The sequence below is a fragment of the Galleria mellonella genome, unplaced genomic scaffold (assembly GCF_026898425.1).
Source record: "Galleria mellonella isolate WM207_F2 unplaced genomic scaffold, CSIRO_AGI_GalMel_v1 utg33, whole genome shotgun sequence".
NCBI lineage: Eukaryota > Metazoa > Arthropoda > Insecta > Lepidoptera > Pyralidae > Galleria > Galleria mellonella.
In genome coordinates, this window is record NW_026442079.1 from 3,405,772 (window position 1) to 3,431,180 (window position 25,409).

At 29.0% G+C, this 25,409-nt stretch overlaps 1 protein-coding gene across 6 annotated transcripts in view; it reads left to right on the plus strand.

Moving 5' to 3' along the window:
- Positions 1 to 476: 476 nt before the first annotated feature.
- LOC113520742 (SCY1-like protein 2) overlaps positions 477 to 25,409 on the plus strand; it is a 139,207-nt gene continuing 114,274 nt past the window's right edge. For all 6 annotated transcript variants that reach the window (XM_052896673.1, XM_031911649.2, XM_052896670.1 and 3 more), the window contains exon 1: positions 477 to 709. In XM_052896673.1, the coding sequence (XP_052752633.1) occupies positions 542 to 709 (168 nt within the window). In that variant the 5' untranslated portion in view covers positions 477 to 541. The remainder of the gene's footprint in view (positions 710 to 25,409) is intronic.

A 25,409-nucleotide genomic window follows, 5' to 3' on the forward strand; every position in this document is an offset into this window, starting at 1 on the left:
AAAGTCAATATTAATAAATAATTATTTAATTAATAAATTGACCTTTTTACATTTCCATAAATATTTATAATATACACCGTCGTTACGGAAAATTGCGAATCAGAAAGACACAATATCAATATGTTTAATATACCAAAGTTATTATATTAAGATATTATATATATCTTCGTCATCCTTCCGGCCTTTTCCTGTTATTTGGGGTCGGCATACCATGTTTATGCCTTTCATTGTGATTTTGATTCAGTCATCTCTCTCCTTGTCTCACCTTTTTTCACACAATTCATCAATCTTTTTCGGTTTTCCTCTTCCCATTAATTATTAAACTTTAAACACTTTTAAATAGGTCATATTTTTAACAACGTGATACTCTTCCTTTTATATAGCATGTCCATTTCAATTTAATATACGTAATTATAAAATTAATAAATAAAGTATTATGTACATATATAGATTTTAAAATATGTCTACAGGTGAATCAGCTGGCGGGCCGGAACAACCGAAGCCCGAATCAATCCCACTAGGAAGGAAGCTTGGCAACGGAATGGCTGGCATAATATCGAAACTTAAGAGTGGTGTGACGAACAACAACCCGCCGCCACTCGAAAGCAACCCCATCATGCAATATTTCGAAGTAGGAAAGGAGATCAGTACAGCTGGGCATGGACTTCTTTGGAGAGTGCACGACGCTTATCGCAAAAGCGATGGCAAGGTAAGTGTAGATATACGTTTTCTAAAACCGTATGCAAATGGCGTAATTTATTCTCACAGGCGCGCGTTTCGTTATCGTAGACGCTCAAAAAAACAGATCGTTACGTTTGTATCGATTCAAAAATTTTGTACCTGTGAATGAATTTACGTTTGAAGCGCTATAATGGACGTCATATGCGTGTACAAAATACACTGTCTGCATAGAGCCTAAGCGTGAATAATAAATTTAATGCAGCTTCCATGAATATTGTGTTACGAATAATCTGATTGGTATGTAGATATCCCATTCGATAAATTGAAATGCAATTACTCAAACACATAAAATGTCAGAGTAGGATAAGGGTAGTAAATTTTACTCAATATGCAAGACGTTCAAAATTGTCTATTTATATATGTACCTACGCATCTTTTCGCAATACCTATATGTACGTTAAACCAATCGTATGGTAGTAAATAGTTTTATGTAGTAATTTATTGAGGTACGTGGTTTGCAAACTGTTTAATAAATGGTTTTGTTATATAGATACCTAATACTCCAAATTAACTGGTTTTTAACATTAGAATAAGGATAATTATTTATTACAATATACACTTAATGTATATTGTCGACCTTCATATACATTAAGTTTATATTAAAACCTGTTGTACTCCACGACTTCGTCCACTTCTTACTTGTATAGAGACTGCTGTACTTTGATATGTAAATATTTTTTTTTAAATGTTCCCGTTCTTTTTGCTGATGATTATCAATGGACAGTTGACGTTTAAAGAAAAATGATAATAATGAAGCAAGTTACAGGCGAATATTTCTTGACGTTTGAAGATTATACAGCTGAATAATTTTTAGTTTTAAAAAGTAAGTTCTTCATTATTTATTACTTTTCTGGTAATTAAATATATTAAACACGGAGCACCTAATAAATTGTTGTTTTAGGGAGTTACTTTATGCTAAACTTAATCTATTTCTTTTTTTATAAGAATAAAAAGGTAAAGGTGGGAATGTTATACCTTGATCTACTTTAATGTGCTGCACTTTGACTGCATTTAATGTACAGTAGACAGTAGCAGCGAGAACTAGTGCCTTTCACAGTCAACTACAGTACAGTACAGATACCAGAGGCATTTTCAACTATATAAAATACTTAACTTCATCAACACTGCTAATCAAGTCCATGCAAAGATCTCTTAAGAATTAGAAATGGCTGGAAATAGAGGATCTGTAAATTTATCTATAAATAATCTAAATTTATATCCATGAACAGATATTTAAAAAGTATATAAATGCGTAATAATACTAATTATAAGAGAAAATTTCGTTTCATTTCTGAAATATTTAAATATTGTAAGTTTACAAGTGTATAACAAGCTATTGTATTCCCCTTACGATGATAATAACCTCGTTTATGTACTGTTCTAATGTACCTATTTTAGAGTTTAAATATTTTAACCATTTGTGGCTACAAAAGTATTTGCAAATCATCTAAATTTAATTAATATTAATAAATAAGAAGTAAAATTATTTTATTTTTATATAAGCTATGAGCTTCATTAAGAAAAATATGTCTAATATACCATAAAAACATATTGAGCCTAGAATGTTTAGATAAAAAATGGTTATTAATATATTTGTATTCAATTTAGTTTAAATTGCTATTGTGTGAGTTATAAATAGTAAGAAGTATAGAAAACTAATATAATATTAATATTCAATTATATATTGCCATTTATTTGTCTTAAAACTGTCATCTAAATACCATATCCTATTAAAATAATAAAAATAATCTTTAAGATTTTGTTTCTGTACCTGTACTTTTGTTTATTTAATATTTTGAGATTATATTATTTACTTTTTAAAATACAAACATTTCCGTCAGCATAAGCTTCATATTTTTAATTTTATAAATGTTTTAATGAAAATTTATCAAAATAGAGCAGTTTTCCTTACTGTTACAATATCTATATATTGGGTTTATCTGTACGTTGATGGCAGAAAAAAGATCATTGCTCATTTCAATATCGCCTATATTAATTGGATATATTTATTAATTTCGATCGAGCTCTTTGTTTTTATATTATATATTCGATAATTGCATATTTAATATATCCGTTATTAAACCAATATATAGATATCATAACTACAACATATAGGTATTGCTATTAATACCCAAGCTTAGTCGTTATTATCGTTGCGGTGAACATAACCCACATTTCAATATGCCCATATTTCTCCGAGTTCAAAATAAAGGGACAAGCATACCAATTTTAAGCTTAAAATTAGTTTGTTAACAGTGTTTTCCAAGAAGGAAGGCAAATAGGCTGATGACACACCTGTTGGATAATGGTAACTGATGTAAACTGGGATACTGAGTATTTTTAGTGTTGATTAAATTCAAACTCGTAACTTTTGAGGCTTTCATAATAATAATTAGAATAAGAGAATTCATTACTTGAATATACGGGGACACATCATAATAAGTATTACGTTCGCCTTAAGAAAAATAAATACTTATAAACTAATTATGAAATTTTTTTGTAAAAACTGAATATTATTTAGAAACCAGTCACAAATTAAAACTAATTGAATCGAAGCCGCAAAAACTAGCAGGATATTTTTTCCAATAATTAAGTGCTATGATTGAACTACCTAGTGTAAAAATTAATCATATATTCACAGAAAACTTTTATGCTTTTATAGAGTACTTTATACTATATTCTCCTGGGAAAATGATGGCAAATGAGAGGAATCTGAACGTACAGTTAATTAAAGCATATATTGAGTGTACATCGGTAAAAATCAAATTAAAATATTTCACGTGTATTTTTAACCTCATTATAATTATATATAATGATAGGATCTGTGATGTAACTACGATCCAATTACAATAAATCAATAAATTTTAACAATCAGTACTTATTAGTTCAATTTACCCTTGACATTCGTCATTAAACATATTATTGGAAAATTATCTCCATTCAACAACTAAATGACAATGAAATCATTACTTGTAAACAATGTTCATCATAATATTCATATTTAAGTATATATAAAAATTATTTTAACACTCTTCAGAATAGATATGTGTATAATCGTCTATTGCTGTTCAATATACACTTTGCACGACTCTTAATTTTTGGAACAACAAATCTCTATTTTATAGGAATACATCAAAAGTACCTAGACATGTATTTATATTCTGTACGTAATAAATACTAAAACTCCAAACGAGATTCAATTGAAGTAATAATAATTAACTCTGGTCATTGTAAATGATATAAAAAAATAAAAGGAAACATTTGTTAGCAATGAACTTTAGCAAAGAACATTAATTCAAATATTAAAGCAATTATGCTTTTGTTTCCAACATGACCGTCATTATGCATGTGCTGCGGCAAATTTAATTGCAACGGTGAAGTTGTAGTTATCGTTTTATACCATTTAAATCATTCTTTATTCCAGGAATATATATTTGTCTTTATACTCTTCAGATAGTTCGTATAAGTATTCCTTCAACCACTTTTTTAGTTTCTTTAGTTATTTTGAATATTCAGCATCCAGATGGGTTCATGCGATGTTCGATAAGAGTATATCACTATTTTTTCATGTTAACTTCAATTCCCTTTTTATTTTCTCGCTTTTGGAATATTTTAAACTTCTTATTATTATGTTAACCACATTTCAAATGTAGGTAAATACCTATTTGCATACATCAAAAGTGTCTAGGGATCAAGTATATTTTTAAATATAAAAATTTATTCCATTAATATTTACCAAATTTAATCTTACAGAGTGACTTCCTACTGTAATTCCTATTTTTAAGTTAATAACTTATCTCTATACTTTGTACAAATAAAAAAATTTGCATTTTCTTGCAAATTGTGGAAAATTAACCTAAGGTGATATCGTCAATTAATTGTCAAAATTTTTATCGTAAAGTTAAAAACTTAATAATCTGTATTTTAACCATTGACATGAACCACATTATCATTATCGATTTGGTGTGATTAAAATCATGCGTATATCTAATGCACAATCAAATGAATTAAGGTCAGGCGATCGAGCAGGCTACGGCAGAACGTTGATGTGTACGTTGGCAAGAGTGCGTGTTACGACTCTAGCCGTGTGAGAATGTTCATTGTCGTGCATTAATCGAAGCGCATTGCCAAATCCGCTTCGCAAAAGGATGATCATATCTGAAACAATCCGTTCCGCATAAATTGGAGTACTGAAGTTGCCCCTGATCCAAATGAGACGGGTTTTTCCACTAATACAAATATCAGCCCAAACCATTATTGTTCCTCCTCCATATGAATTACATAACTTTCTAACAAAATTTCAAACTTTTTTGACGTCCATACGTCTTTCAAACTCGAATACGTCTTGTATCCGGCCTCATACCGAAACGAGATTCATCAAAAAAGAAAACACAACGCCAGCCTTCTTCCTCCCAATTTCTGTGCTTACGAGTGGAGTGGAGTGGATTTTGGTTAGTTTAGCAGCTTATCAGCAAGCCTGAAGAGCTGTTGAGTCTCATAGCCAATATCATGGTGACCATGATAAAATTCCGTCAAACAATATTTTGCATATACTGATCGTTGTTTTCTTATGCCAAATGAGGTGCCAAATGAACTGAAAAAATTGCATAGATATTGAGCAACGGCTCAATATCTATGCAATTTTTTCAGTTCTGATGTAGATGTTGTAATGGTTTTGTAAAAACACTATTACACACTTTTATAGAAATCCTGATTGATAGTTTAATTTATATTTTTTTATTCAAAGTTTAAAGAAAATTCTTTATTTAAATAGTGAAATTCACTAAAAAGAATCAATAAAGATCCAAAAAAGTTAATACAAAAAATAATAATCCTCAATTGCGTCGATACTCTAAAACGTACTTGATCCCTAGACACTTGATGTATGTATATAATAATTTAATGGGCTATTGATTTGTGTAATATGCAAATAAAAATAAGCAGATCCAATATCTGTCTAATTAACTGTTCGATCAATCACAATTACAATTTCAATAAGTGGCCTATAATTAAATGAAATCTATTTATTGGAACAATAAATAGATTTCATTCAAATTTCATCTCAAAGAAAAATACAATATTGCAATTAATTTTCAAGTCAAGATGTGGAATAATTTTATTAGATTATTTCTTTCTCATAGCTTTGTTATTAAGGTATATTTTAAGTTTTAATAATAAAAGAATTATTAGACTAAAACTAAAGCGCATAACTTTTATCCACGTCAACTAGCAATTAAGCATGCATATTATATAAATTACAACTTAAATTATTCCAATTTTTAACTAATTAAAAATAAATGGATTACAAGTAAAAATACAGACCATGTCACTTTTTTGCAACTGTAAAAATTTAACCATTACTGAATTCGTTAGCGATGCCAACTAATGAATAACATGAGAAGATTAAAGCATATTAACAACAATATTGCCAAAGCGCACGTGACAGCCCTAGTGTTGCAGTTTACATACAGTGATCCTTTACCATCAGACATGTTGTATGCCTGTTTACCATCTTCATGGTATATAAAAAAAGTATTGTTATGTCAAAGATGTTTTATATGAAAATATGTTATTTATATTTTATATAGAAAACTTAATCGTTATCTAATCTTTTCACCTAAAATATGTACAGGAAGTTATAAGTTAATAAGTATATACACTCCTCGCAAAAATTAAGAGAACATAAAAATTATTGAAATTTTTGGGTGATTTTCAAGAGGCTGTATTTCAGTGAAAAATAATCGTACAGGAAATTTAAAAAAAGGGTTTTGAAGCTTGAAAACTCTAGTTTTCAGATTTTTTGGTGAAAAATTTTTTTGAGCTCCGGTTTCCATGCAATTCTTAAACAAAGCTGAAAAAAATTTTTTTCTAAATTTTCTGGGTTTTGTTTTTCACTTTATGGGCATGGAAAAATTTTTTCGAGCTACTCCATTGTATAGGTCTCTTAGTGTGTTTATTTAGCTTCAAAAATCGCTTTGGATGGCTCAATTACGACCATTTGTCTCCGAGATATCGAACTTTGAATGCAAAAGCATCCTTTTCCATTCAACTGCTAATATCTCTGGAACTACTGGTCGCACAGCAAGCGGGCGCCGAGTTTCTTTATCTGCATAAAATTTTCTTGATATTTTTCGTTTTTTTTTTTTTGATAATGAATTTTTAAAAAACAAAAAATTGAGTAAAAAGTGAAAAACAAATGAAATTATTGATTTTTGAATGGATTAGGGTGAGTTTAAGGGACAAAAACCTTGTTCCCTTATTTTTTCCAAAATTTCAATCAATTGGTCCGGGAAAAACCGTTGAACCGATCGCTCCAGGGATTTGGGGGTTCTTTAAGGAACAATAGACTGTAAAATTTTCCTCAAACCTTAGCTTTCCCGCCCATATTAGCGAAGATACAGCCAAGTAACCAAAAAAGGAGAAAAAGTCACTTTTTTCCACTTTTTTCAATTCAATGTTAGAGGTAGAAAAAAATTTTTTCTTCACTAACTCTTGACTGTGCTTAATTGGAAATTTTATGCAGATAAAGAAACTCGGCACCCGCTTGCTGTGCGACCAGTAGTTCCAGAGATATTAGCAGTTGAATGGAAAAGGATGCTTTTGCATTCAAAGTTCGATATCTCGGAGACAAATGGTCGTAATTGAGCCATCCAAAGCGATTTTTGAAGCTGAATAAACACACTAAGAGACCTATACAATGGAGTAGCTCGAAAAAATTTTTCCATGCCCATAGAGTGAAAAATAAAACCTAGAAAATTTAGAAAAAATTTATTTTCAGCTTTGTTTAAGAATTGCATGGAAACCGGAGCTCAAAAAATTTTTTCACCAAAAAATCTGAAAACTAGAGTTTTCAAGCTTCAAAACCCTTTTTTTAAATTTCCTGTACGATTATTTTTCACTGAAATACAGCCTGTTGAAAATCACCCAAAAATTTCAAAAAATTTTATGTTCCCTTAATTTTTGCGAGGAGTGTATAAAAATAACAATTTCAAAACAAGTTTAAGAGTACCGTGGTGACCTTAAATATCTTGGGACGGTTTCGGGCGTTTCATAAAAATAAAAGAAACTTGACTGGTAGATTTACCACGCAATGTGGCCAACAAAAGTTTGGTTATGTTCAGATACTCTGCTGAAACTCGTTTAGACATATATTTGGATGTGCATAGATTATATAGATAGAGTGTCCCCACACAAAATAAAAATAGGTCAACTTTTTTACCAATGTTGCGTGAATAGGGTTACAGTAATATACGAGTACATTTATTACTAAGTGTAGAGAAGTATAGGCCGCGTATAGTATAGGAGTCCTGGCTTAGAATAGACCACCTCTTCCTTTCCTGAGGGTATCGTAAGAGGCGACTAACAGAACTTAATGGTCGAGGAATGGGCAGTAGCATCCTCCTTAAAACATTACTAAAAATCAGGATCAAAGCAAGCCAGCCCATCTTGACGAATTCAACAAGAATTAATCATGGTAGTGTTGATGAAACTGTTTGAAGTTCGACCTGATAGGGTATAATAATACTAGCAATGGGGCCGCTACCCCTTAATACTAACAATTCTTTTCCCTCGCCTAACTGCGGTTGCCAACCCGTCTGCCAAGCGTGGCAACTACTATGTAGGAGTGGACAATTGACGGCTGTATCATCATCGTTATCATAGAAGAAAATGTATATTGTAAGGTTAAATTAAAGAATAAAAACTACACAAAATTTTTATAATATATATGAAATGAAAGGATGGATAAACAGTCAATATGATTTTTAATAATGTTTATCTTTAATAAATACTAGAATTTATATTTGAATTTGTATTCTTTTTTAAATAATTGAAAATTGCCTTCATTTCATTTAAAGCATGTATATTAACTTGTATGATATACGAACATTTGTATTTTATGTAATATAAAAAATTAGTTCCCAATCGTAATTTAAAAAATCGACCTTTGTTTTGATTTAAAAAAAAAATTGTCAGCTAATTTGTGTTTGGCTAATTGAGAGTGTATAATCTAAGATGCATATTACAATTTAAAAGGTTGTACAGTAAAATAATTACTATTACTTACAAATAACAAAACATAGTAATTTCTATAAGATGCAAATAAATCAGTTTGATTAGGCTCTAAATTAGTGAAAATTTCGCGTAACACAAACACATAAATATATAGGCGAGTTAGGAACTTCTTCCTGTGCAAAACCACGACGGATCGGTCACGTTGGACTCATAAAATACCCTACAAATGTTAAAGGCCTAATATTTAGATAGGTTTCCCTTCTCTGTTTGCTTATCGTTTTAGTATCAGTAGGTACAAGACATAAATATTTCTTCTAATAAATATGTAACCTCCTGAATGTAATGAAATTATTCAAATGACGCCCTCTCTCAATATATGCCGAAGTGCTTACCCATAAAGGGACTGTTTGTTTGGTTATGATAACGCGTATAAATCGATCGACCGACCGATCGACCTATTAATAGAAACCATACTTAAGTGGAATACCGTATTACTATATTATAACTTGCGATTTTGAATAACATAACATTGCTATTGAATTTTATGAAATGTTTAAATTTATTTAAAGTTAAGTGCATTCTTCTTTTCATTTAAGAGTTTCCTCTTGTCGGTGCAACTAATTCATAAGTGCATTAGGTATTATTAATAACTACTGTCGAGAATATAATGATCTCGATTACTCAGATTCTGTTACGCTGTGTTACATTGCTGGTAACATACTTTAGATAAAAATTTACATACTAGTTATTTCTTAAAAAAAATGTGTACATCAAAAATAAGATAATAAAAACATTAGATGCTAATTATAAATTATTTGGATATTTGACTATTGTTTTGAATAAAAAATATATTTAATAAAATCTATAATATTGAAAATCTGTATACTCCTAATTAATAATCTTTATACATGCTCTATTACCAACTATACCAAGATTAACATTATTGCAGTATCGTACAGCAGATGCGACTCTGAGTGATGCAAGCTTACCGCAGGATCGCTCCTGTACATCCCACGACGGCTTTGTATGTTTACCGCAATCCCTGTTCAGAGCTGTGGTAAAGTTGTTCCAATACAAATATAGCTTGTTCTTAATGGACACTAATACGTAGTTAAGTTGTTCTAATAAAGGGTATTTGAATCTATTGTCTATATATCTCTTTATCACAGAAGCTTCCAAATAAATAGAAGAATATTAACTTTATTTTTCTGAAGAATAACTTATAATCATAGTAGTTAACACGTTGTTCTTAGCAGCCAGGATCGATATTTAAACTAAGCTAGATCGTTTGAACATTAAGTTTGGTCTCCAAATTAACCTACTTTGACTTATCTGATTAACATATAACTTGATGTGGATTTGTGGTAGTAAAATTGTTAGTTTGTCATTTCTAGTGCCATACTACATTATAGATTTTGTGTAACATAATATATAGATACACAGCCTTAAACAATCGTATGTTTAAGGTTACAACTTCCCTATAATACTTGTATATCATGTCACGTCATCGAATCACGCAATAAGCGGAACCTGTACTGTACGAGTAAGTGTCTGTGTACTAAACCGCTGTTAAAATATTTTTACATATTTTTTATTAATATTTGAGTATTTACCTAGATCACAATATAAACAAACTTCGTGAATGTAAATGTTAGTATTATGAAGCAATTGACATTTAACTGTTTGAAGATAAATTCGTTAATTTACTTGACTACCAAAGCAATCATAACAAATTCGAAAAGTTCAGAATATAGATAATAGAGCTCAACTTAATTTAGCAATGGCAATCCTTGCCAACTGGCCATAAAGTTATAGTACGCAAAGGTAAACACATAAATCGCAAAGAAGGATAAGGGTCGTGTCTTTTATCCAATTACGCTCCGTGATTTAACAACATTCAAAGAAGAGGAAGTATTAAAGCCAAATACTCTGAGCCTATCCGTGGCTTTAATATTCTTTCATGAACGAACATGTCTTTCATAAATGATCTCCTTTAAACTTCTACACATTTGTTCAAACAACTTATAAATACATTTACGATTATTTTAGTTATATAAAACTACATATAAAGTAACATTAACGTAACTATTAATAAATACATTTTGTTCTTTAAAAAAATAAGAGCTGTATAATAATGACAAAATTGACCCATAATCGACGTGATGTTACATAAACACATCCAATACAAAACACTTATTTGAATTTAGAATGCTGATTCGGTGTCAACTGTTTATTGATCCAAAGAGAAAAACTGCTATTTCAATTGTTAAAAAAAATATTACGAGACCAATTCGTGAGTAAACCACGTCGAATACAATAAAAATTATCACTCTCCATCTAGAATTGGCGATATATTGCGATTATGTGTTACAGTTTATAAAAAGTCTGTATTGTTACTATACCTCTTTTTTTATACAGTATATCTAAAAGTAAATATAAATTAAACAGTTTTATTAGATATAAGTTCTTTATATATATCGTACAATGCATATTGATAGATGGTCCGATTTTCATTCAAATCTGTTTATCTGTTTAAGTGTCATTGAATAAAATATATTCAAACTTTTTTTATTTAATTTTCAAGATAAACGCATTTGTTTAATTGATTCTTTTATAAGCTTAAACCACTACATTGTTCCTTCTTGATTGATTTGAGTAAACAAAAGAAATAAAATGTGTCTGTATTTCGTATAGAATGATTTTTAAATTAATTGAAATTTAAAAATATGCCAAGAGGCTCTTTTATAATTCACCGCAGCTTGGAACAATATCGCATAATTTTATCGTCACGATATAATAGGAGAGTAAAATTGTATGCAATTAATTATATAGACCCTTTTAATTTTCCACGACGATATCATGGACGTGCACGGAAATATAAAAAGCATCATCATATGACTTACATACTTTTATCTTCATTATTATAAGATGACAGTAAAATTGCACGATACCATACCATAATAATAGAACGGTGCATTCTTCGACATAACGTTCTTATCGTAGTGTTTTATAGTACGAAAATAGCAAACAAGCATACAGCCTGTCTGATTGTTAACGATCTTAAAAGCCTATAGACGTCTACAACACTAGTGATGATTCACGCGCATTGCGACCTTGAAGAAACCTTAATACACCCTTTTTAAAGAACTCTATTCTAGTCCCTAGGGAAAACCTCGATAGGCAGCTTATTCCACAGCCTGAGCGTTCGCGGAAGAAAACTCCTCTGAAACCGCCCTATACGCGATCATTTAGGTTAAATTCCCTGTCAATGGCGAGCGGTGCGATGATAAAAGGTGGCTGTGAGCATCATTTCGAACAATTTCTCAGAACACAATCTATTATACAATCGGTAAAATACAAAGGAAGGCATAATCTCGCCTTAGAAAGGGCTCGATACCGACTGTAAGCTTGGAATCGTCGACAATTTTCATAACCCGTTGTAATTTTAGTCTTTATCTACGAGTACTACAAAATACAAATTGGTTAATCAAGTTATCTGTTAATAAATATATTAGATATTTAAAAAATCCCAATGGATTTCTTTTTACTTTGTTCCGTTGAATTTTTTTTATACCACAAAGGTGGCAAACAAGCATATAATCCGTCTGATGGTAAATAGTCACTGTAGGCCATGGATCCTGAAGAAATCTTAATTTACCTTTTTTGAAGAACCCTATACTGTAGTCTCTAGGATAAATCTCGACTTTTGTTTTAATATCACATCAGTAAATCTGTATTTAGCCGTAAATTCGCAGCAAGTGTTTTATCATTTTTGAAGGAAATGGTCTTTTTTTTTAATAATAACTAATAATTGAGCTGAATAAAAAGGATAATTAACAAAAATAACAAAAATCAATTTTATACTATTAAGAAAAGCAGTTATTCTCTAAAGGGTGATATTTGCTTGGTAGCTTTTGATATTTTATCTAGGTATCCAGTTGGTTCAAAGCTAAATTAATAATTACTATTTAATTTTTTTTCTACACAAGTAGAATAAATGCATAATTTATTTTATGTAATAAAAGAATTCAAATACGATATAAATCGTTACTATGATAAAATATTAAATAGACCAAGTTAGTTTGAACAAAATTGCCCTCCTCTGAATGGTACAATATCCAACATTCATATGTAGGGAAATGATGTTAATAATTTTAATGTGGCATGTTCATTATTTCATTTCAACATCATAGTAGAATGTACAGAATTTAAACAGTCTGAGAGGAAAACATTATATAATATAATTTTTCTTCTGTTTAAATAGGTATTTATTTTTTGCCGCAAAGAAATATTTTTATAAAAAAATATTGCTGTATCATAATATAGAAGTATGGATGATAAAAGGAAGGAGGGGAAGAGGGAGACCGAGACATAGTTACATCAGGCAGATCAAGGAAGAAGTTGGTGTCGTGTCATATCAAGAGGTGAAGAGACTCGCTGAAACAAGAGCGCAGCTCTTAAATAGGATAGATAGATAGAATGATTTGACTTCTATTGTTACTATACCAAAAAAAAAATTCGTCTTATAAAATACATTAAATGCATCTTACTCGTATTTGCTTAACACAAATATTTTTTCTCTTAATTGTGTATATATACACAAAGAGAAAATCGTGACGAAGCATTCAATAAGATTTGTTTTCGGATTGTGACTATTGACGAAATAAACTGAAGAAAATTCATTTGCAAACAAATCTATATTAGGACAATTACGTGCTTTAATCTTATTATCGTACTTAGTGGATTTTTTGCTGATCTAAATTATTACACTCCACCTGTTGATAAGAGAGCGGTGTGCTCCAAACATTGATCGTCGGCTTATTATGACTTTACATCCCGCTTAATATTCTGCGATGGAGGCAGAATTTTAGTGTAGAATGAAATAGATCTCATTTTTTCATTTCATTTATATTCGACATTAGTCATAATTAAAAAATCTAAATAATCTAGATTGCATCTTTTTATTATATTAGCTTCAGATTATGTTATAATTATTATATAAAAAATATAAATTAATATATTAAGAACATGTAGCAAATTATTATCGAACACTATGTCTATTGTTCGTTTTCAATTTGAAACGTTTCAATCTAAATAAGATCATATCAGCATAATACATACTGAGATTATACCAGCAATACATACTCTGTATGCTAAAACGTTACCAATAATACCTTCTGTAGATACGTCGATAAATTAATAGTTGCAGAATCGTGTAGCTTATTGTTCATAGCATTTCACCTGCACACAGATCTATATAAATCTATTACTTCAATGCTTGTTAGTATGTACGAGTAACTTTCACCCAATTGCCAAATAAGGGAAAATAATTCCTTTAGGATATACATGTATGTCCGGATATAGATTATAAAGATGTCTGCTTTATAAAATGTTATTTACATATAAAAATTGTAAGCTTCATGACGACAATATAAAACAAATATTTCAGCCATAAACTGACAAAATCTTATTTTACTCATATGCCATGCATATTTTTTTTATGTAATTAATTTTATAAATCATATCTATTATATCCTTAATGGCTATGTAGTCCCGGCATAGAATAGGCCGATCCATCCTATCCCGTGGATGTCATAAGACACCCATGACAAAGGGAGGGCGAGGAACGAGCAGCTGCGTCCCTATTAAAACATCTCTAGAGCCTAACTGCGGTTGCCGATCCGCCTGCCAAGCGTGGCAATTACTGGCAAAACCTCCCAAGGGGGAGGCTTATGTTAAACAGTGTACAGTTAAATGATATCTTTAATTAACTACTATTCAACTACGATAAAAAAATATTCTTAGTATAGCTAAATTTAACCAGTGTTCATTATTGTGAAGATAGTCACCAGAGGGAGATTTTGTACAAAAGTAGATTGCTTGGGTACCTCTGTCCTATTCGTGTTTCAACCGTGAAGCAGTTGTGTTCGCATAGCTGTGTTTCGGTTTGAAGGGTGGAATATGGCGTGAATTTACAGGGTACAGAGGAATAACACCTGAGTCCTCAAGAATGGCAACGCATGGGGGGTATCATGGGCGAAACAGTATGTGTGTGTACTGTTATGTTCATGATACTGCCCATGTCTACAGGCGACGGTTACCACTTTCCATCAAGTGGGCCGTCAGCTTGTTTGCCATTTTAAGTTGTATATAAAAAAAAAGATAGTTTTCTTACTGCTGTAGTAGTTGAAGAATATATATTTTATTTATTTTTATTCATTTCATGTCTAAAAACAAAATTCTCAACAAGGAACAATTCTATTTGGATAAGTAGGTTATATTCTCGTTAATTGCCAAAAGTTTTGAGGTCGATGTACGATTACAGACATTTCCATAATCTATTCCTATCAAAGAAACAGCTTTTGCATAAATTACGTGTCGTAAATTTTCTTAAGTAACAGAAATTAATATTTGATTACCATGTTAAATTTGCAATGAATTATTTGCAAATTACTAACTATTTTAACTATTTGTAAATTAAATTGTATTTTATATATTGTTATGGATACGAGTATATTTAATAAAAATTAAAGTATTTATACTTTAACTATTAATAATTATAACTAATAACAAATTAATTTATTACAACCTTATTGTAATTTAACGAAGTGCTCTATTAAACAAACATTCCTATATCTAAATTTATAATATGATAAAACTCGATTAGAATATCTGATTCCAAAACTATTAAATAATCTTAATGCAAAATTTTAAAAACAAAATTAACGAGTGAAACATAAACAAACAATTAAAATAATATTATCTAAAAAGACTTATCAACCAAACCAAACCTATTAAACAACCTGTATATAAACTTCTTCTGTAATAATAAAAAAATATTTGATTCCTTTACAATAAGAATAGTTTAAAAATAAATAATTTGCTTACATAAGCATGTAAGCAAGTTTTGTAAATAAAATTTTTATTTGCATAATAAATGAGAATTTATATTACATAAATAAATAAATTATAAATCTGTATGGCCAATTAATTTTTTCAATGAAAATAAAAGATTTATTTGTCTATCTGTATAGAGAGATGAAAATCTTTTACGTGTACGCATCATGCGTAAACTATTGGATGAATTTTGATGAGATTGTGTACAGCTTATCCCGGCTCAAGATTAGAATACCTTTCATCTCGGTAAATTAAATCGTTTCATTCCAAGTCTACACGCTTAATTTGAATGCAACGAACCCTGCTAAGCCTCTTTTAAATAACGTTTATCAAGTATCCTAAATTACACTATTATAATATCTCACTTAAACTGAAGAATTCTTAGCTGACTAATGGTCAGCTTTCAATCAAGCAATTCTTCGAGAAGTTTTAGGAAAATTTTACTATAATTTCTGTATAAACTTTAGTACTTTTTAGAAAAGGTTTTGATTTCATTCAGTACAATTATTTTATTTATATAATACACAGTTAACACTCAGATGCTAGGTCTCATCAAATATTTTAAATTTTTTAAAGGTTTTAAACATTGCTTTGATCATTATAATATTAATACTGAAAAAGAAAGACAATGAAATATTAATAGTGGTAACCTTATATTTTGTTTATGTTTGTTTTATATATATATATATATATATATATATATATATATATATATATATATATATATATATTTGTATCCTGTTTTAAACCTTATGTTAATTTTTTAAACATAATTGGATAAAGGGAAAAGTCCCATTATAATTTAAAACCTATAAATCTTCCTTCTACTATTAATATTAGTCATCCGTACTTTAACTTGTAGCTACAGCCATGCTCATTGCCACTACAACTTTTGGACTAATGTTTAATCATACTAATAACAGTCAATTAGCTTTTTAAATTTTCGTCAAACAATTGCACTTAAACGACTTTTTTCGGTTGTATTTTTTTATATTTGTTACCTCATAACTTCGTCAGTTGTAAACCGATTAGTAAAATTATTTTCTTATCTGGAAGAAAATTTTATAAAAATTTATATAAGAGTTTAGTTTTTAAATTAAAATAACTAGTTTTGCCGTTTGTCGAAGTAGTTTTTTTTTTTTATAAAGCATAATATTATAATATCGTTAATTTAGCATTACGATATGATCTAGTAATTAACAGATATTCAAGCTAGGTAATCAATACTTTTATTATTACCAGAAGTTTTATAACCTTGCAAAATGACATCAGTCTCCGAATTCACGTACGTTTACAATCACACAATCTTCAATCATCTCCGTGTGTTGGCAGTCGTATGCATACTAACGATAGTGGAATTAAACAAAATTATACTAATCAACTAGTTAGTGATATGGGCTTCCGCAAAATAACACCTAGTTCAGTGAGATATTTGAATAAAAAAATGAACGAATGAAAATTTATTTCATTTATCCATAATACTTACATACACTTAGACTGCAAGTAATAAAAACATTAAAACATAATAGAAAAAAAGTTGACATTTATATATAAAGTTTAATTCATATTAATCAGTGTTATGGAAATGAAAAAGGTTGCCAATTCAGCTTAAAGTTTCTGCAGAAGTAGAAACGCTCATTTCCAATTAGCACCTCATAACCTTGCCCAGTCCATCACGATCATAAATTAACATTTCAATTAATATTAATATTTCAACTATCCAAGAATAGCTTTATGCCCGCTACTTCGTACGCATGGATTTCAGATATAGGAAAACTAGTGGAGTAGACCACTTCTAGATATATTACAAGGATATGAAGTTAAAACATATATCAGATTTTAAGTTGCCCTTTCAGAAACACAACTGCTTGCAACTTGGTGTAGTTGTTTTTATGTGATGCCAAAACAATAATAGACAAATAGACAAATTTTGAAAATATAAAAATATATCTATTAATTATATTATAGTCTTTGTAGTAAAACATGATGTTGTGTACATTAAAAGTGTGCCCACGCATTTTCTATTATGTAAATTATTCCTAATGTAGACAATAAGATTGTTTGTATTTTATATATTTTATAGCTATCACATTGTGGCTATTTATAAGTTACTTAAAAGCTGAGCTACGCGTTCGTTTAACTACACTGGCCAACTATAAAAAAATATCCTGAACGCTTTCGTATTTGAATTAAATAAGGCAAAAACACATACCTATTCAATTACCACGCTCACTATGGGTACAGTTTGTCGATACTTTCTATAACGAGTTGCAGATTGGAGTCAAATACACTCTACAGAATCTAAACTTTAATTTATTTTCTGAAATTAGTTTGTAGTTATTCTTTGTTTATCATTTGTAGTAATTAAATTTAAAGGTATTAATTGAATCTGTACATTGATATTATACTAATTGTCCGTCAAAAATGGTTGATTGAATATCGCCTCATTAATAGTATAAGAAGTATTTTATATTACTAAGTTTATGTTTAGTTTAAAAGATACAATTAAATTGCGCTTCATTATTTGTAATTAAGATTTAAGTTACATGATAATTATTAAAGTTTTAGATTTTGTCTTTAATAATAGTCAAACGATGGTTATTATTTCAAATCTATTTTATCTAGTCGACTTTACGAAAATAATATGTCAATTACCTATTTATATAAAAGAACGATTTTTACCTACAAATAAAACGCATATTAAGCTGAAAGCTTATTTTAATAATAATAATATGTAAACTGAACTATCAACTAAAACTATCATCTAAACGATCTATAAATATTTACGGGTAACAATCTGACTATCGGCAACCTGTCTGGACGAAATATTCCATCGAAGTAATTAAAACTTACTGGGTAAGGTCGGCAGATGATTGGCTTTGATCGAGAGTTATGTCACCAGTCGTCTTAGTTAATTAGAGCAGATGGATTTGGAACATTCATTTAGGAATATAGTTGGCTCTTAAAATGTACTCTTATACAACAGATTGATTTAGATACTAATTTGAAGAAACAGATAAAAAATAATACATACAAGTAAATCATATCGTCATAGTCGTAGTGATGGATTTGACAAATATTACATATAAATATCCGTCAGTATTCTACGTCTATGACGATATATTTATAGTCATAAGGGTATTTCCATTAATTTTATTGTAAACGTAATGTTTCAAGTATATTGAAGTCTATCGAATCATGTCACATCTGTTTCTAATATAACTAATGATACAAACCTAATTCTATGACACAATTGTTAGCAAATCTTAAAGCAGTGCATTATCCATGAATGCAAGCTAATTGATGTCATTGAGTGGATACCCAATATACTATTCATGCGCTTCGCACTACGAAATTTTCGAATAGATTTGATGGAATTTCGCTATAATTGAATGTTAAATTTATCGGATACCGGATGGTCAAAATGGATTCCAGGACGCGTTGAATTATGGGATTTCAACCACATTGTGTCAATACAATGATGTTTACGTTATTATGACATTTATTGTTTTCTAATTACTTTCATTTACATTTTAAACACTTTTTCATTTTTATAAAGACAAGGTTAATTGAATTCAGAGTATGTTTACCATTTACTGATTGAAAGCCACCACCGTCGATTCTGAATTAATAAAGGTGAAACTTCTCATCAAATCTTTTATTTTAGGAAACTTAAAAAAAATCGTAGTGTACAAGTCAAGTACAAGGTCTGGAGTATTTCGCAGGATATGAGTCCAACTTCTTCAGATTTAAAAAAATGTCTCTGTTTCTTTGGCCGTATGTGTAGCGCTTCCATTGTGCAAGACATCGTGCCTCCTCAGTCGTCAATCTCTGACTTTTTTTAGAACATTTTCGAATAAATATACCCAGTATTCGTTCGAAAATCTCACGTTCCTCATCTACTTTAATTTCGACTGTTGAGTTTCTAACACCCATTCACAAGATTGTGGTGTTATTTCCTATTCAAAATAATAGATCCACGTTTCGTCTCTGTGACGATGTTATAAACTGCATTTGAATATCCGAGTTCGTATTGAGTAGCAATGAGCACTTTCAATACCAGCCCGTTGTTATTCTAACGGTTTCCATAGTTCATGAGGGATCCGGTGGCAACAAAGTTTTCTAACTTTTAATATTTTATGTAAATTTTTTGATTTTGATTTATACAAACTCAGACGTCCCTGAATCGTCAATACGTTGGTTTTCTTCAATGAATCGCTTCATTGTGGTCACGTTTTCCTCGTCTATATCTCGTCGTTCAGTGAAAACCCGTCCTTGCTGGAATTCGGCGTACTATCGCCTTACATATGGTGCTGTCTTTCTAAAAGCAAACGAAGTCAAACGCCACAATCTAGAAAAGAAAGACTACTATTAAAACTACAGAAAATCATTGCTCTGAAACCTTAAAATCTTATAACTAATAAGGTTTTACGTTTTAAAAAAATTGTATAAACATTTTAATGTGCAGTATTAATTGTCCCTTTATCGAAATATCTCATTTGTTGTAATTGTTTCGATGTGTCGATTCGATCATTAATATTATTAAACATTAAACAATATGTAAATAAAAGAATATAATAAATGGAAATATTAATGAATTATTATTATAAATATAAGTATTTTTTAAAATATATTTTAATATTATTAGTATATTTACATAGAATTTATACGGTTACTATAAATACAAATTATTAAAACAAGAGTTCTTTTCTCAAAATAGACATTGTTGTGCTGGTAATTGTGTTTGGAATGTTTTTCCCATCCTACAGTGTTTTCTGTATAGCTGAATTGCGGAAATCTATTGTTGAAACTTCTCTATTATCTACACAAATTAGTACAGAATTGTTGTGCTTAAAATAATAATTAACAATTTTATAAAAATAGTCTTATATTATTATAATATGTGTAAATTAAGATTATTTAATTATTTTCAAAATTCACACACCTGCTTTTGCCACTGTTAATAATGAGCCCTAATTTCCACTAGCTTTAATATTAATATTATTGCAGATTTTTTTTTTTATTTTTAAGTGTGTGTTGGTAGCTAAATCAATCAGAATACTTTCTATAGAATATAATATACAATGTAATGGTGCCCTTGCTAATTCTTAAGATCCTTTTTAGGGAATCTATATTACTATAAAAAATTAAAGTGTTACTTTCTTCCTATGCATATAATTTTAATTTTATATATATTTTGAAAAGTAAATATTATATTATAACAAAAATGTACATAGGCGAACTTATATCTTAAAGGATTTTTTTCAAGTCAAACTCGAGGAGTCAAGAGGAGAAAGTTTTTATAGGTTTTGTATATAAAGCATAACATATGGTGCAAAAATAATATATTAGTAGCTATGTAGTTGGCAACAATGTATTAATAAATAAAATTATAAATGTAAATATACATATATACGAAAATATATATATAATTACAAATAAATATGTATAAACAAAGAACATCATTTTACTTTACACGAGATTTATTCATGTTAAGTCTATCTTACTAATATTACAATTTTGCTTGTTGTAACGCATATTATAAAAAGCTAATGAGCTGTTTATGGGCTCACAATCTCCATTTTCAACCTCATCATCGTTTCCCATCAGGTGAGATTGAGGTCAGACACGCCACAGGCTTCCAATAACAGCGCCAAAAATAAACCAGTGTGACATTCAAGGCCGAAAAATGAAACCATTCAGCTTTTTAGTTGTTAACACAATATAACAACAATATCATTTGATGTGGTAGCTTTTGAGTTATATGTAAAGATGAAGCCAAACGAATACATTTATTCGGTTACGAATAACAAAATACTTTTTTTTTTACTTCATCGTTGACGTTACATTGTAGATATATATTCTTATCATAATTATAAATACATTTTGTTCTATTAAAAAGCAAAACTAATTATTACCAAATTGATTAGATACACATACACACGCACACATAAGTGTTTGTGTATACTAATAAAATGCATGACTAAGCGTGTTTTTTCTCTTCCACAAACTTGATCAATTATAAAAAGATTAAGACATAAATTATCTCTAAATCTATATTGATTGTAGTATCTATATAGTGAAATTTGCTGTTTTCGTTATCTAAAGTTTAGGAACATGTAGAGTAATATATAGTAACATAGTATCTACCTACGCCCCATGTTACTAAAGTTCAACTAAACTCACCAAACCAAGAAATTAAGATATTAGATAAGCGACGAAACAAACTAATTTTTAATTTGGTTTAATTAAAATACACTTACAAATAAACATTAAATACCAAAGTATCATCATTAAATTAAAATCAATAGCAAAAGCTACGTTATGGCTGTTGAATTTACTTTAATGTCATTACTGAAGTTTGGTCTATGTACGTAAGTGCTCACATTTATATCTGAGGGTACATTTTAGTCAAGTTCCGACGTTAAGCTATTAAAATGTCAACATTCGTATTCCAAACACGTTGCATAAGTTAAAATTATATTATGAAATATATATGAAATTATATTATGAACAAATTTCACAGTTAAATATTTCTATAACTATCATATTTAACATTATTTAGGATAGTCTACTTTTAAGCAATTTCATAAAGAAGTTCTTTGCCAGTCTGTCAAATTTTTTTTAAATGCCAGCCCCTTATTCATAAAAACAAAAATTTTCTATAAACCTATTTTAACTATTACACTATTTTGTCACTTTCTTACAAATGGGAAATTTAGTGTAAAAGAAAGAGACAAAACAGTTCAATAACTAAAATAGTTTTGACGATTTTAAGAATGAGGGGGAAGTATATTACGTGACATTTATATACCTACCTATATCAGATATCGAGTAACATATATGCGCTTATGAATTGATTCTAATGATGTCATTTTGCAATCGATCTTACATCATACTCCGCATTGGCCTCGTATTAATTTAGTTACAATTGAAATTCCTGGTCTTTTTACAGAAAAAAGTCATTTGTTAATGTCATTCATTGATTAATGGATCATAAATATAGATTGAATAATTGATTGATCATGCGTGTGTATATGGGGATTATAGCTTCAATAAAGTGGATTTCTTTTACAGCTGACAAAAAGATTTTACAAAATAATCTTTACTAATTTTATAAATATGAATGTGAGTTTTGTTTGTTTGTTACCTCTTAAATCGTCATAAAATTTTGTATGCACATAGTAAAAATTTAGAAAAGGTATATACTACTTTATATATCTTTTTTATATATTATTTCTTTTTTCTTTATATAACATTTAATGTCACGTATGTACTGATGCTTTCCTGAGTAACGCTTACTTAGGAAAGCATCAGTACAGTTATACATACAGTATACAGTTGGGAAACTGTAAAACTCACTCAGTTGATGAAATAAATAAATATGGATCAATTAATATAAGTTTCCCAGTTATGCAGGCAAATCATCAAATAAAAACTAGTATGTAATAATTTTAAAACTATGTAACGTACAAAAGTTGTCATTGATCAAGTTACTTAACCTATCCAATTTAATTTTAATTAAAAGTTATTATGATAGTAAGTTATACACTACCATATTTGTAATGGAAATAGAACTTGAGATTTTTAAATGTAGTTATTTATTATACATATTATAATGTGCTCGATAAGATTATTTCTTAAATTACTATTTTTAACTAAATGCGTGTACTGATTAAGTACCTATCTATCAATTACTAGAGGCATACACATTCGCTATAAATTGTAATTTCCCAAATTAAATCATTCTCCTTATTAGTTAGTTATTTAGTTTATTTATTTAATGCATCATAAGCCTAAAATACACCACAGTAAAAGAACACTATAATTTTAGATAGATCCTTCTCTCGTAACATACAAATAAGAATCGACATCATTATGATCGTTTTGAGCAAGTTTTCAACCACGAAACAATTTTTTCTTTACGAAATATATTTCATAAGTTGAAAAATGAAAAAATAAATTGAATATCCCATATTAGACATGCTACATGGAAAACGCACTGGAAAACGATTTTTTGTCGATTACATGATAACGTTTAAAGGACTTGTTCTGTGTTTTCCCAAAATGTAGTCCGTAATATTTCCATATAATTGATATAATACAGTTGTATAAATAAGTCATAATATGAATAGTGAATAACAAATTCATTTAAGTATTTGTGAAACATTTTAACGGATAGATTCATAAAGGATAAACATGAAGAATTTTTAAATTGTATCCAATGTTTTCATAAAAATATTTGTATTAACGACAGCATTGCGTGTGTAATTTGGTTCATAGATGAATAAAATTTAATAATTTTATATTCATTCGCACAATAAAAAAAATTTAATCCATATTTAGAAGATCTAGCAATATTTGCTACACAAGAAACTAATGTTATAGCTTTGATTTTAATTTAATATTTTTTAGTAAAAATGATGATGCCTGCACATAAAATTTTAGCAAAGTACTCTATTTGTATATATGTATGTCTCTCAAGATGGTTAGGCGCTCTCTCTCTCTCTCTCTCTCGTCTTTCCATTGTGTTAGAGTAAAAAACAATATGACAGATACCGTTTGTTATATAATATTTTAAATCTTAAAAGTATTGCCTTTCTTTATTTCGACATTCATAAAGAATAGATAACGCAATGGTATTTTTTTTAACTCACTGAAATTATTTATTACTAATTATTATAAAACTGGAATTTTATCCAGTGACTGCCACGGGAAGCTTTGAAGTAGTCAACCACATTTTCCCAATTTTATAAGATATGTCGTGTAATTTTTTGAGCAGAACTTTTATTTAAAACAAATATTTTGGGCTATGTGGCATCTTTGAAAGTTAGTTTTAAATTTTTTCCAAAGTTTAACATGCGTAAATTGACTCATTTCGTTCCACTGAAGTATGACACTGACTTTCTGATAATAAATTCAAGATACTGTTTAATGAACATGCAATAATTCAACTTTCCGTGTTTTATTGAGATTTTATAAATTATTTCGAATGTTATTAAAGTATTAATTTAAAAACATTTTTTGTACCTACCTACTCTTTAGAAATAAATCCGAAACAAATAGCAAAACAGCTACTTCAAACGTGACAAAATTAATATAGCGCTAACAAGATAAACAACCCCTATCATACCTAATTGTAAAATTAAATCAAAATTGATTTATAATGAAATAGTGTTGTGAAAAACTGAAAATTTAAAATATAGCCTAAACTCAAAACATAGACGAATTGAGAATTTTGCTTTTTAATTTTGAATTTTCCATATAAAAGAGAAGATTAGGATAGTAAAGATCTATCTATTTACAAATTATTTATCTATTTGTTTACAAAACGAAATCATATGCTATTTGTCTAAGGCCTCAAAATCTATTAATTCTCTAAATACATTAATTTTCCTTATTGACCCTGAGTCATATCTATGATCCTGGTACTTATCGTTATTTTCTCAATAGCGGGCGTCTACATGGAAAATTATGGTGACGGTATAAAATATATCAGCACTCTTTTATATCCCATAGATCGTAAAGTAAAGTGTAAACATTTAACAATAATAATAAATTAATACTACTCTAATAGGCTCTCATAAGAGTACTTATACATAACATAATTATTTTAATGAATTAAGGTCTATTAACAGATGGAATTATACTAAGAATTAATATCTACGTGTTATAAATATTAAGAACAAGTAATTAAAAAATTTAAAAATTATTTAAAGATAAAAAATTTCTTTAAGATCACTGCCAGCTGGTGAGGT